The sequence below is a fragment of the Miniopterus natalensis genome, chromosome 12, assembly GCF_054644295.1.
Source record: "Miniopterus natalensis isolate mMinNat1 chromosome 12, mMinNat1.hap1, whole genome shotgun sequence".
In the NCBI taxonomy this organism is placed as follows: Eukaryota; Metazoa; Chordata; class Mammalia; order Chiroptera; family Miniopteridae; genus Miniopterus; species Miniopterus natalensis.
Window position 1 is genome coordinate 70,300,608 of NC_142092.1, and position 14,168 is coordinate 70,314,775.

The 14,168-nt window shown below is 58.7% G+C and overlaps 1 protein-coding gene across 1 annotated transcript in view; it reads left to right on the top strand.

The window, feature by feature from the left end:
* The window catches only part of SARDH (sarcosine dehydrogenase), a 39,637-nt gene that overhangs the window by 17,156 nt on the left and 8,313 nt on the right, over nt 1–14,168 (top strand). Inside the window, exons 12-17 of the mRNA XM_016196563.2 lie at nt 275–358; nt 1,782–1,895; nt 5,163–5,301; nt 6,168–6,281; nt 6,629–6,776; nt 8,250–8,343. Coding sequence (XP_016052049.2) covers nt 275–358; nt 1,782–1,895; nt 5,163–5,301; nt 6,168–6,281; nt 6,629–6,776; nt 8,250–8,343 — 693 coding nt within the window. The remainder of the gene's footprint in view (nt 1–274; nt 359–1,781; nt 1,896–5,162; nt 5,302–6,167; nt 6,282–6,628; nt 6,777–8,249; nt 8,344–14,168) is intronic.

The window sequence follows — 14,168 nt, forward strand, 5'->3', positions numbered from 1 at the left end:
ATACAGTCACACTGGGGTTGGGGCTTCCATGTAGGAGTTTGCAGGTCAGGAAATCAGTCCATAGCTGAAGGTAATTCTCCAGGATGGGGATTTTTGGGGAGGGGAATGCTGGGGGAGCTCTGGTGTGGGAGCCTGGGCTTGTGTCCTGGCTCTGGGTGCGAGGACCTCTTTGCCCTCTGCGCCCTCGGGTGTAAAGAGGCAGATTCATTTGCTGTCTGCCCTGCATGGGGGTGTCTGACCCCGTGTGAAAGGTGCTGGCCCTCCCCCACCCCAGGAGCTCCTTGCACGAGGCTGCGTGTTCCAGGAGCGGCACGGCTGGGAGCGGCCAGGATGGTTTAACCCTGGAGGCACAGCCCCGGTGAGTAGCCCCCCATGTCTTCTCTCACCTCGACACCTGCCCAAGGTGACCGCAGTCCTGCTGTGGTTACTGCAAGTGGAGCCTGACTCTCTGTGGGGCGCTGAGCCCCGTCAATCTGCCCGTGATTTTGGGGCATTTCCTCTGCAGAGGCCCCAACAGGTGTCACTCACCACCCACAGGGGCCAGGCCTTCCTGCTCCACATGGGGCCTGGGGACGCTGGTGCTCCACAGCGAGGAGACAGCACACGTGATGCTCCCCAGTTTGCAGGAGAAATTAGAGCATCTTCTCATAATTTTGTTCACATATTTTTGGCAATTGCAACTGTTAGTTTATGTGAGTGGGAGGGTTTAGCGGAAGATTTTGCATTCTGTATTAGTTGTAAGCTGGGATTTCACAGCATCCTGGCCTCGGGGTGCCCTCCTGGGGGCTCCCAACCCCTGGCCCAGTGCCTCCAGGGACCCAGGCCCTCAGACAGGAGTCAGACCATCCGTTTGTGAGCCCCTGGGGCCGATCCTCAGAGGCAGCCGATGCGATGCTTTAAGCCTATCAGGGGGGAGTATTTTATCCTGATTGGAACAAATTAAAATCCCTTTCCTGTTGCTATATTTTGCCAGTCCCCTTCCAGCACAACCTATCTTCCATCTCCATAGCAACCCATGTCCCAAAGAATGTTCCAGGCCATTGCCAGGCAAACAGGGAGCCAGAGCTCCCTAACGGCCTCTGCTTGGGTCTCAGAGTCTCACTGGGCACCATCCCTTCCCCTGTGGGCCTGTGGGGACCCATATTCCCCACACAGGAGCCCAGAGCCTCCCTCGGTGCAAACCACTGGATGAAGGTCATGCTCTGCCGGGTACTCACCTGTGACCTGGGACAAGTTTTAATGTCTCTGTGCCTTGGTTTCCTCATCTGTAGAAAGGATCTTCCTCCTTAAGAGAGAAGGCACTTTGAGCAGGGCTTGGTCCCAGATCTCCATGGCAACAGCCTCAGGAGCAGTGCTGGGCCATCCCACTCCTTCACCCCCATCCCCGGGCCGTCCCCCACTGCCTCGGCGCTGAGTTAAACGCCCTGACAGTGGCCCTGAGGTCCTAGTCAATCGGCTCCTACCTCCCTATCTCTCTGCACCTTGATTTCACCAATTTCTTCTCCATCCCCCTGGGGGCCCCTACTGACTCAAAGACCCCCCAGCAGCAGCACAGTGGTTAAGGTGTCGTTTGTGCAACTGTGTATGGGGGGCCTGAACCCACTGCCACCCCACTGCTTGTATCCACAACACACCCCGCCAGAGGGAAACTCGGACAGGGTGGGGCCAGATCTGTCTTGTGTGTCTGTCCTTGTGGGACCAGCCCAGTGCCTGCCAGGCCATATCTGTGTAGGACAGGAAGGAGGGGGGGGACCAGGGACGACCATGCCTTTGTCTCCCAGGTTCTCCAGTATGACTACTACGGGGCTTATGGGAACCAGGCACACGAGGGCTACACCTACAACCGGCTGCTGGGGGATGAATACACCTTCGACTTCCCGCCCCACCACGAGGTGGTAAGTAGCTGTGTCCCCTCCCCTCCCCCACCCCTGATGTAAGAGACAGTGGGCTTCCTGTAGGTCCATCCCCCGCCCCTGGCCCTGCAGAGCTCCTGCCCAGGCTCTCAGCTCCATCCTATCCCCTTTTGGGGCTGACTCAGTTTCCAGGAGGGACCAAGTGATGCTTCCCCTCCCACACTGCTCCTTCTGCCTGCACCAAGACTGCCGGCAGTCAGGCCCGAGCTCAGTGTTACTGCTCAAGGCTGCGGGCCTGGGTCTGGCTGTGCGGCCTCAGGCCAGGGGCTTCACCTCTCTGAGCCTCTGTCTAGAACTGAGAGCTGTTGTGGGGGCTGAATGATGACCTTCTCCTTCTGGGGCCAGTGCAGTGGGCCCTCCTCAGAGTAAACCCTCGAGGGGACACGCAGAGCAGACCGAGCTGGGGAGGGTCCATGGTCTGGGGCCTGCTTGCTGGCCTCTCCCTCCACAAGTGGGCGGGTGAGGCTGGCCAGACAGGGCACCTGGTGGCTCACTGCTCCTCTCCCCAGTGCCTGGCTCCCTGCGCCTGTGGGGTGGAGGAGACAAGGTCCTGGGGCCTGGGCTTTCCCCCGACATCTGCACCACACAGGGACGTTCCCATGGGCAGCGTTTACAGGAACAGTGCCAGCTCCTCTGTAATTTTGTAAAGCGATTGCCAAGTAGAACATGGCTGTGCCCCGCTACACGGGTCTGAGTGAGGAGGCCGGGTGACGTCTCCTCAGGCATCTGAGCAGCAGTGGAGCCAAGGCCTGAGCCTGGGGGTCCCCAGAGCCCAGGGAGGCCTGGGAAGCATCTTTGAGAGGCTCTCTCACAGTGCCTGAGGGTCAGGCCGCACAGCCAGCTTCCTGGGCCTGAGACCTGTGTGGACACACGGGGCCCCTCAATCAGAAGCACCCTGGGCTGGGTGTAGTGCTCCGTGGTTGCACCTTGAAACTCTTCATATTTATGAACAAAGACCCACACTTCCATTTTGCACCAGGCCTCACAATTGTGCAGCCATCCTGAAGGGAAGGAGCATTACTCCCATGATTCTCCCAAAGCTGGCTTCAGTGGGGGGGGTCCCGTTAAAGGCCTTGGAGGAGGCCTTCTGAAGTGGAGTGGGTGGCACGTGCATCTGAAGCTCAGGGTCCTGGACGGCATCCTGGGGAGTGACTGGGGCTCTGTCTGGCGCCTCTGCACCTGCAGCTCCTAAGGCTTGCGGATGCTCTGCCTGTGAGGACGTGGGAGCTCGCAGGGGATGCCAACTTGGCTTCCCGCTGCATCCAGCCCACAGACGCGCCCAGACTTGTTCTCAGCGTTGGCAGCTTCCCGAGCCTGGGTAGACGCGAGTCAGCCCAGGAAGCTGCTTCAGATTTTGGTTGAGGCCCAGCAACATAAGCAGAGGTGCCCGTGGTGGTAGGAGCTCCCCAAAGGGTGGCATGTCTGCAGGGGGCGGAGCCCCAGCGTCCGGGGCACAGGCGTGTGCAGACCCAGGCTGCTGAACAATCCGGAGAGAAGACTGATCCACCGCGTTGGCCACTTTTCCTAGTATTAATCCTCCCACTGGCCACTCACCCTGATCCACCCACATGGCACCCCTTTCTGCAGAGCTGGGAAGATGCAGGGTCGCCTCCCAGGACTGACGCACTGCCAGGCAGACCTGGCCGAATGGATGGCTCTGCCTTTTCCAGCTGTCTAACCCCAGACACGTCATCTCCCCTCCCCTCTGGCACCTGAGTGTGAGGCTGCACACAGTAGTCACCCTAGGGGCTGGCAGATGACACAGGCTCCTGGCACCCACTAAGCGCTCAGTAGGTGGGAGCTTTGCTGTTATAATTTTTTCCAGTGATAACAGTGAGGTTGGTCCATCAGCGGGGTTTTGTGCACACACTTTATCAGACTGAGGAATTTCCCTTCTGTTCCTGGCTTACCTGGAGCTTTTGTCATGAACGGGCGTCAGATTTTGTCAAACACGTCTTCTGCATCTACTGAGATGGTTATGTGGCTTTTGTCCTTTGTTCTATTAATATGGTGCATGACCTCAATTGACTTTATGTCAGCCAAGCTCCCGTTCCTGGGATAAGTCCTACTCCCGGTGCGTGATCCCTTTTCTACGTTGTCGGGTTGGGTTTGCTCCTGTCGTCGCAGGTGTTTGCGCTCAAGGTCGTGAGGTACATGGATCTGCAGCTTCCTTATGACACCTTTGGCTTTGGCATCAGGGGTAATGCTGGCCTCATGGGAGTAGTGGGGAGCGTTCCCCACTCTTTTCATTTTTTGAAAGAGTTGTGAAGCATTGGTATTAATTCTTCTTTGAACGTTTGGTAAAATTCACCAAGGAAGCCACCCCGGCCTGGGCTTTTCTTTGTGTGGCGTTTTAAAGGACGAATTCAATCTTTTGTCATTGTTGTTGTAGATCTGCTCCGATTTTCTGTTTCTACATCAGTCAGCTTCAGCAATGTGTGTCATTCTAGGAGCTGGTCCCTTCCATGTCTAATTCTGTTGGCGAGCGGTGGCCCCGGGTCGCTCGCCACACTCTCTGCATCCCCATGAGTGGCGCCCAAGGCCGCCCTTTCCCTCCCGAGCCTGGCACTTCACTTCTTCCTTCGTTGCCCGTCTAGCTAACCGTTTGCCAGTTTCATCGCTCTTTTCAAAGAACAACTTTGACCGACTCTCTCCTTTCCTGCCCTCTCATTTATTTGCATTGCAACCTTGGCCGTTCCTCCGTCCCGCTTGCTTTGGGCTTAGCTTGCTCTTCTTTCCCGGTTTCTCCGAGCGGCGGGAGGCTCCTGCTTTGTGGGCTCCCCTAGGCTCCTGCTTTGCGGGCTCCCCTAGTACCCGAGCGACGGGCACAGAGCCCCCGCGAGCACAGCTCGGCTCAGCCCGTCACTTTTCATGCGTCTCGGGTTCATTGTCACTCAGCTCAGTGTTTTCCAAGTCCCCTCGCTGTTTTTCTTGATCTGTCGGTGATTTAGGAGCGTGCTGTGCTGTTCAATTTCTCTTATCTGAGAACTTTCCAATATCCTTCTGCTCGATTTCCCATGAAATCCCCTTGTGGCCCAAGGATGTACTTCGTATGGTTGTAATCCTTCTAAAAGCACTGGGTCCGGGCTTATGGCTTATGGTCTACCCTGGGAGTGTTCCCTGGGCCGAGAGGAACGGCACGGTGTTTCTGAGCTGGAGGGGGTGGAGGGGAGGCTCCGAGCCGGTGGCAGCGCTCCTGAGGGGAGGCGCGTCCCAGAGCCCCCGACACCCGCCCCCTGGACCTTTCAGATCAAGCGGGAGTGTCTGGCCTGCCGAGGGGCCGCGGCTGTGTTCGACATGTCCTACTTCGGCAAGTTCTACCTGGTGGGCTTGGATGCGAGGAAGGCTGCCGACTGGCTGTTCTCTGCTGATGTCAGCCGACCCCCAGGTATGAGGCGCGGGGCGGGTCATGCTCCTGTCACTCTTCAGAGCTGGGCAGAACGCCATGGGCACAGCTCGGGGCACTGGGGTGAGGTGGCAGCTCACCCTCTCACCTCTGAGCTCCTCCAGCACTTAATGACCTTGTCTTTACATGATCACATCTTCCAGGACCCTATTTCCAAATAAAGTCATGTTCACACATACTGGGGATGAAGACTTCAACACACCTTTTTGGGGACACGATTTGACCCGTAGCACCATCGATCCAGCCGACCACCCAACCCACCTACCCACTTACACTGCACCTGCACTCGCCTCCTTCATTGCTCCCATGAATCCACCCACCCAGTCACCCTGCCCCCCACTGACCTGCCCCCCCATCCCCTCGCCCCACCGCTTCTCCATCCATCTACCCCCTTCATCCATTCCCCTTCCACCCACCTGCCCTCCGCCCTCCCATCCATCCACCCCTCACCCGTGCACCCCCCCACCTCCCATCCGTTCTCTCATCCCCCAGCTTCCATCATATACCCACTTATTCTACAGACATTCACGGAGCCCCTGCCACCTGGCACAATGCTTGGAGCACCCAAGTGAGCGAGATGTGAATCCTGGTGGGTGGGGTGGGGTGGGGGACATCAATGTCGAGATATTTCAAGAAGGAAGAAGCTTCCTTCCTGATTCTCCCGCAGGGATGACAGGGCTAGGTGACCTGCCCCCCCCCCCCTCGGCCACCCTCGCAGGTGTGGTGGCTCACTGAGCGAGGGCCTTTCCAGGGCACCCTGCCATGCGGTCCTCCAGCCTTGCGTGCCCTGCCCTGTGCTGAGCGCGCACGTGCTCCGGGCCGGCACAGACAGGTCTTCCTCTGCGCAGGCTCCACAGTGTACACCTGCATGCTGAACCCACGGGGGGGCACCGAGAGCGACCTGACCGTCAGCCGCCTGGCCCCCGGCTCCGACGCCTCCCCGCTCGCCCCTGCCTTTGAAGGTAAGAGGTGCCCCTGAGGGCTCCTACACCTTCCCTGAGTGGGAACCTCTGAAAAGTGGCGAAGGCCTCAGATTCTCCCAGAAAAGTACTCCCTTGGCATGTGCAGTCCCCGGGGGGGGGGGGTGTCCCATACCTGCCCCCCCCCCCCCAGGGATGGTCCCATGTTTTGTCCTGTGTGCAGTGGGAATCCAGGGCCCTGGGGAAGGTCACTGTGCTCTGGTTGTCAGTCACTTTCAAGGAAAGAGCATTTGTTTTCTCACTCCGGGGTTCTCAGGCCACCCTCACCGCCCCCCCTCCCTGCCTCACCACCCCACAATCCAGCTCTGACTCTGCTGCTTCCCTTCCAGGGGACGGTTTCTACCTGGCCGTGGGCGGGGCTGTGGCCCAGCACAACTGGTCCCACATTACCACGGTGCTGCAGGACCAGCAGTTCCGGTGCCAGCTCATTGACAGCTCAGAGGACCTGGGCATGATCAGCATCCAGGGCCCTGCCAGGTGAGGAGAGGGCGGGGTGCACCTGGGGACCTGACTCTAGTCCCTCCAACTGGGACCCGGGGCAGAAGCCCTCACTGGCCCAGAAGGGAATATTCTGTTTAGCTAAGCGATCTGGGGAAGCTAGAGATACCCCGCAGGGTAAATCATTTCAAAGTATTAAAATCAGACAAACCCTTAAGGTGATAATCAGACTGACCTTACAGAGAGTCAGTACGTGAGGGTTCAGGGGTCATGAAAGGGCCTGAGAGGTGTCTCTGGGCCATTGATACCATCTCAGATTTATGTAGTAAATCTGGCAGTGGGCAGAGCCTGGCCCTGGCTCTACCGGCTACCTGGGCTGAGAATACTGCCCTGCGCTGAGAAGTCACCTGCCCCTTTCTAAACGCTCCCTAAACACCTCTGGTGAGGGTATACGGGCGGATCACTCGCTCACTCACTCATTTATTCTCTAAGTATTTATAGAATGTTCCCACCCTTGAAGAGCCACAGCCCGGAAGGCCCTCGGGCAGGAGAGTCTTAGGCAGAGGCGCACCTGAGCAGGTGTGCACTTTGGGAAGGTCCCTCTGGCTGGGCTTCGGAGGAGGAGCCCCGGGGCTGGGGGACAAGGGGGCAAGCACATCGTGTTAAAAGCCACCAGCCGGCGCCTGCGATTTGGCAGCTCTGTGCCAACGTCTCCTCCCCAGCTGGTCCTGACTGCCCGGCCTCCCGCCCAGTCCAAGTCCTAGCTGCCCTCGTGGGCACTGCTCAGGGGCACATGGCAGACGCACAGTGCGTGCTTGCTGAACAATCAGAGAAACTCTGAGTAGGTGTGTACTTGAGCTGTCAAGTGTTTGAATTTGGGCTGCCCGTGGAGACCCAGGTCCATAACGGGGGCATTTGGGCAAAGCCTGGAGGGAATGACTAAGGGCAGGGGCAGGGGAAGTGGGTGGGAGGGGGGAGGGTGCAGGAGGAGTGAACTAAGTAAGGCCAGGAGGGAGGCAAGGGGGCAAGGTGTCCAGGGAGGGAAGGTGTTCATGGACACAGGGAGGCACAAGCATGAGTCAGAATGCTGGGCACCGTGGGGTAGGGGTGGTGAGGAGGGCGCCCCAGCCCTCGGGAGCTCACACACTAGCCTCCTGCGGGATGGAGGTGGCATTAGATGCTTATCTGGTGTTGGATAGATGACTATCCCGGGCCTTGGTTCACCCGGCTGAGGAAGGAGCACCTTGAGAGCGGGTGTGTGGGTCTGGTTTCCACCAGGGTCTGCTGCTCTTTCCTCGCTAGTGCCGAGGGTGCTTTCCTAGCTGACTGGTGTATATTCATGTTGGTGTGCTTTCATTAATACCATGTCCTCTGGGTCTGCACCATGAGGACAGGGACTTGTCCTGCTCGCTGCTCTGTCCCCAGTGTCCTCCCAGCACAGAGTAAGGACACAGGAGTGCCCAGCAAGTGTTTGTTGATTGACTGACTGACCAACTTTGTTCTCACTCACAGCCGGGCCATTCTCCAGGAGGTGCTTGATACAGACCTGAGCAATGAGGCCTTCCCTTTCTCCACCCATAAGCTGGTGAAAGCTGCCGGGCACCTGGTAGGTACCAGCTGGGCAGCCATGTACTGAAAGGATGCAAACCTAGGGCTGGGACTTGGGAACATCCAGTGTCCTTGGGCAACTCTGTTTACCTCCCAGGGCGTTGGTCCTCACTGTGAACTAGGGACCACGGCTGCCCAACAGCTGTCAGGACCTCCAAGGGGTGATGGGTCTAAGCTGGCCATCAACCGAGCTCCACCAGGTGCCTGGCACCCTGGGGCTCAGTCCCAAGCTTCTGCTAAGAAGGCAGCCTCGGCCTTGCCACCTGCACAGCTGCCCACGGTGTCCCCTTCCTCGGAGGTGCAGGGCAACCCTCCCAAGTCAGGGTGACGTGTTTTTCCTCTGCCTCCTTGGAACAGCAGGGCTGAAAGAGCTGAGCATTTGCGTTCCGGCAGGTCTCTGTGCCCTCTGTGTGTCCCCCCCCCCCCCCCGCCACCAGCATGGCAGTTGTGGGAGGAGGCGGGGCTGCTCGGAGGAGCACTGCCAGCCTGAGGAGCACCCCTACCCGCCAGCTCAGACAGCCCGGGACCCAGGACCCGAAGCTTCTGAGACTGTGGACGATGTCAGGGCTCCGTCAGAACTGGCTTCCTCAGAGGCCCTGGGGCCAGGGTCCTGGTCCAGCTCTGGGTCAGCCCGCCCCTTTCCTGGGCCTCCGTGTCCTTGTTGGAAATTAGATACTGTGATCTCCACTCTGAGTTCTCGAGGCCAAGGGGAGGAACAGGCAATGAAAGTAACATCAGCCACTGTTAGCTTCAGGCCACTGTACCGGGCACTGTTCTAGGCACTTCGACTCGAGATTGCCCCACTGACCCTCATGACAGTGTGCGAGGTTCATCTCAGTCTTCTCAGCCACGGTGCTACTGACATCTTGGGACAGATGTTCTGTGTTGGGGGCCGTCTGGGCAACCCAGGCCTCCAGCCACTTGATGCCAGGAGCTCCTCCAGTTGTGATGACCAAAAATGAGCGAGTATCCAGACATGAGCGAGTGTCCCCAGGGGACAGAATTGCCTGTGGGTAGCCACTGCTGTAGGATTACCCACAAGCAGGGGTGGCAGTCACGTGGGCAGCAGTCACGGCCAGGTCCACGTTACCCTAGAGGACAGATTTTCCCTCCAATTGAGCTCAGAGAGGTTGGGTGGGCCGCCCAAGGCCGCCCAGCCAATAAAACATGAAGAGCTCACAAATACGTGTCCAAAAAGCAGATGTGACTGTCAGGACGGCTTGGGCGGACAGACAGACAGCCCTTTTCTCATCTTACGTGTTCATCTGGGGGTTTGGGCTGAGAGAGTGCGAGGGAACGTTGATCGGGAGCCATCCTGGCCGGCAGAGGGTCTGGAGGTCGGACCGAGTCTGTGTCCTGTTAGCAAATAAACAGCATTGCGATGACATCGGCAAGGAGGCTGCCAGGGAGCCTGAGATAAAGGCAGCTCTGCAAGCGGGGCCCAGGCGGCCATGCTCCGCTCCCGCCCTCTCTCCAGGGGCTGTGCTGGGGAACAGGAAGCTGGGGGGGGGGTTCTGTCTAGCTTGCTTCCTGCCTCCTTGGTGCAAAGCTGCCTGCTGGGACCAGAGAGGGTGGGCACCTTGAGAGAGCGACACAGCTTGACTTGAGGTCCTGGTGGCACCCAGCCTGTCCCGTTGCAGCTCACGGGGTCCGTGTAGCCTCTAGCCGTGTCTGGGGGGGCACTGGTTTGAGAAGCGGGCAGGGGAGCTGTGAGGCTTGGATTCGCTCAGCCTGCGTGTGGCTCGGGGCTGGGGAGAGGACCAGGTGGGAGCACGCCCCGCTCGGCCAGGGGCTGCGGTGAGGCACCTGGAACTTGGTCTCGGGCTGTGGGTCCAGCTGCCTCCCCGGGCCTGGCCCTGCTGTCCGGCTGCTCCGTGGCCTGCAGGGCTGCAGAGCGGGGCTGGTGGCAGCAGAGGCCAGACTTCAAGATGAATCTCTCCCCAGGGTAACAGGCGGGCAGACACGGGTGGGGGCGCAGGGGGTGCTGGGGGACTCGGGGAGGGGGAGGGGGGCTAGGGTGTGGGAGCCCCTCCTCACTGTACCCTCCAGAGCTGGCTTCCTGGCTTTGTCAGAAAGGATTTTACTGCTGTATAAACGCGTGCGCACCCCTCTGTTTCCAACCAAACTGCAGCCTGGGGCCCGGGTGCGACCTCACTCCACAGCACCCCTTCAGGCGTGACCCTTGGCCTCCCTGAGCCTTCCCTTTGCTGACCGGGCAGGGGACGGGGGCCCTAAAGCAGATGCCAGGAGAAGCTGGCGTGAAGCTCGCCTGCCCAGCTGGGCATCACCATGTCACTGAAAATCTCAGGAGCATTTGCCAAATGAGGATAAGTACAGGAAGCCCTGCCTCAGGGAGAGACAGACAGACGGACAGAGAGACAGAGAGAGAGAGAGACAGGGAGAGACACAGAGGGAGAGAGATAGAGAGAGGCAGGCTCCGGGGGCTTCCTTCCCTCTCTAACCTCTGACTGAATTTTAACCCGGAGGCAGGACCCGCCTGCGTACACACCTGAGTCCATGGCTTCATTCTCTTGCAACATTGCAGCCAATTTCTTGTTCTTTTAAATATTTCCTGAGACCCACGCTGAACGCCACGCCATCCTCCCTCGGCTCTGCAGGCACCTGTGCTTGGCCATGGACGTCGGGGCCATTTCTTGTCCTGGGAAGAGCCCTGTGACGAGCATCCCTCGACAGCGCCCCTTCTACAACTCTGATTATCGCCCTGAGACAGATTTCTCAGCACAGGGACCCAGAGACAGTCATTGCGAGTCATCCGCAGTGGGTTTGGTGTCGTCCGTCTCCTCCCCAGGGCTGTCCTGGGCCTTTGGGGGAGGGAGGGGACAAAAGCAGAGACCTTTGCTGTGCTCCCGGCCTGCAGAGACTGGCACCGTCCGCTCATACTCGGCCAGTCTGGGTTCTCCGTGAGTTCTAGTGTTTTATTCTAAACAGAAGGTTCTATTGCCAATGCTGAGCTTTCTCCCCGGCCCCCTCCCAGCCTGGCTCTGGACTTAATGCCCACATGTGAGCTGGGAGCCTGCCAGGTGCCGGCTCTGGGGTGGCAGCTGCAGCCCTGCCCCCCAGGAGCTCACACTCTAGTTGAGGTTGGGGGTCGGGAAGGAACCTGCAGCCACAGCCCAGCCTGCACTGGAGAGTAGCCTGGGTGGGACCAGTGGCCACTCTGCAAGGAGCTGGCATGGAAATGAGGAGGGTCCCAGGAACATGTTCAAGGAGGGTGAGTCACGTCTTGGCAAGAAGAACACAGATGGTGGAGAGACCTGGTGACTTGGGCCTCTGGGCTCGGGGATGAAGGGCACCTATGCCATGAGGGAGCCTCTGCCCTAAGACTCCCCCTGGGGGACAGTTGGCAAGCCAAGGACCCAAAGCAGCTGGCCCACACTCCTGCACAGCACCCCACCCCACTGCCTCCTCCAATGTTCCACCCCTTTTCCCACGGACTCCCCCACCCACTGCCTCCTGGCCCTTTGGCAGGACTAGAGGACCAGGTTCTCCAGGGTAGCCGACAGAGACTTCTCCATCCCCACGACCTTGGCCAGAAGCTCATCCCGAGGGCCAAGGGCCTGGGGTGGGGTGGGGGTGCGGGGCTGACTTACTCCTTAGGAAGACTAGCTGAACCTCAGGACACACAGGTTCAATGTCATCAGGGCGGGTGGCTTGTCCTGCGGGGTCACTGATGTGCTTCAGGAGGGAGCTGGGTCAGCACAGAATCCACAAGCTCAGGGGAAAAGTCCCCCCAGTGCTCAATAGAGCTGGAAGCCGGCAGGCCTGGCTTCCAGTCCCACCCCAGCCTTCTTTGGGGCCGCCTCTCTGGGCCTCAGTTTCCCCATCTGTAGCACCGAGGCTAGACAATGTCTAAAAGCCTTTCTGGGCTGCCCCACAAGTCTGTGCAGACATCCCGAATTCCCCTGGATCCAGGGGGATTTCATATTCTCCTAAATAAGATCTTGTCTTGGCTTCCACGCAGGTTGGCGCCCTATCCCTCAATGTGAAGACACGCTGAGGCCGGAGTGCGGGGCTGGGCCAAGTATTTATGGGAGATAGTTGGGCTCCGGCCAAGCAGATGCGGTGGAGGAATGTGTGGGCCTGTGTAGTTGGCAAGGCCTCCTGGTCGCAGTGTGCGGACCAGTGAGGCCCAAGCCCAGAACTGCAGCTCTGGCCCAAGGTGGGTGGGCAGGGCCCTGCCGCTGCCCACCGGGACCCACCCTCACAGCAGTGGGGCAGGTGGGTGACCCTGGCTGAGAGGTGTCACTGTTTCGCAATAATTCTTGCTGCTTGGCTCAGCCCTGGGCTTCCTGGATCCTGCATTCCTAAAGGGAGAACGGGGGGCGGGGGGATGCTGTTCCCTCAGCAGCCAAATGACCAGATGTCCGTGCTTCCCACATGTTGGCCTCAAGGCCATCGAGGTCCCCGGTGGGAAACACTCTCCTGGTGTGGTCACCGAGGCAGAGGCAGACGTGGTGTTCCCCGACAGGGCCCCCTCTACGGAGCAGCAGGAGGCCTGGAAGCTCAGCATGAGACATGGCGATAAAGCGATTTTCTCCTGAAAATTAATTTCAGGTCAAAAGGAAATTGAATTTCTTTTCCTGATGGTGTGAAGTGCTTGCTGTGGATTCAATTACTCCAGGGTGGAAGGTTCTCCCATCTTCTACAGACAGTCACCTCCATGGAGGCTGCCTTTGCCAGTTGGGTTTTAGCCACAGTCGCTTTGCACACCCTGTGCAAATTCGCCGGGGCCCCCGGAGATGGGGGCACCATAAGCCAAGGCACCTGCAGCCACTACTCAAGGCGTCTGATAGGCAGTGGTGTCTTCTTGCTGTGAGTGTAAGGACAGGGTGTGGTTGGAGTGAGGTTGGCGGTGCTGAGGGACCCTGGGGGGTGTACGTCTGAGGTTCCAGAGCGTCCTCCAGGAGAACCTGTCCTTCCCCTTCCCCTGCAGGGAGCGCGGGATGCCCGGCTCGGCAGCCCGGCGCTCTCTGTGGGCCCAGAGCTTCCATTAGCAGCTTGAAACTGGCTCCAGGCAGCCAGGAAGGTGCTCTTTCCTCTGAGGAGCATCCCGGGCATGGTCTGTGGCCTACCCAGCATTCCAAAGGCTGGGAGAGGAACCCCAAAGGTTGGCAGTTTCCATGGAGCTTATGAGACCCTCAGAGAAGGTCAAGTTTGTGAAATGTGGTTTGAGCATCATGCCTTTTATTTATTCTTATTCTTGGAAAATTGGTTTTCATCACCACCACCACCACCATCACCTCCTTCATCACCACATCACCACCACCACCAACACCACGGCCACCACCATCACCACATATTAGCCTTCTGGACCAGACCACTAGGAGAGATTGCACACCCTATAGCAGAATGTTTTTAGAATCAAGGATGTCTTTGGAGCTTTCAGAGGGTTTTAAAAAATGAAGATTCTCTGAACATACCACCAACTTGCTTCTTTCTTCTCCTGTGGGTTTGGAGCCCGGGCCTCGCAGAGGGCTGCACATGCTCTGGTTCCTGCCCATCTCCTGCCTCTGGGCTTCTGGGACCCTCATTATTTAAGGGGTGAATGAGCTTGGTGGATGCGCCTGCTGTGTCAGTGGTGCTGTTACACAACCAAATGCCCTGGAAACTTGTGAAACTGCCATGGGCTAATGTGATCTGAAAAGTTTGGACATGCTGGCCTGCATCTGTGGGCTCATCTGCGGGCTCATCTGCGTGAGCCCTCCTGCAGAATTTACGCAGAAAGGAGCACTCCGGGCTTGTCCTGATGGCGCACATTCTCAGAGCATCCGTGGGAGCCATGTGGCCTCCCCAGCCCTGGGC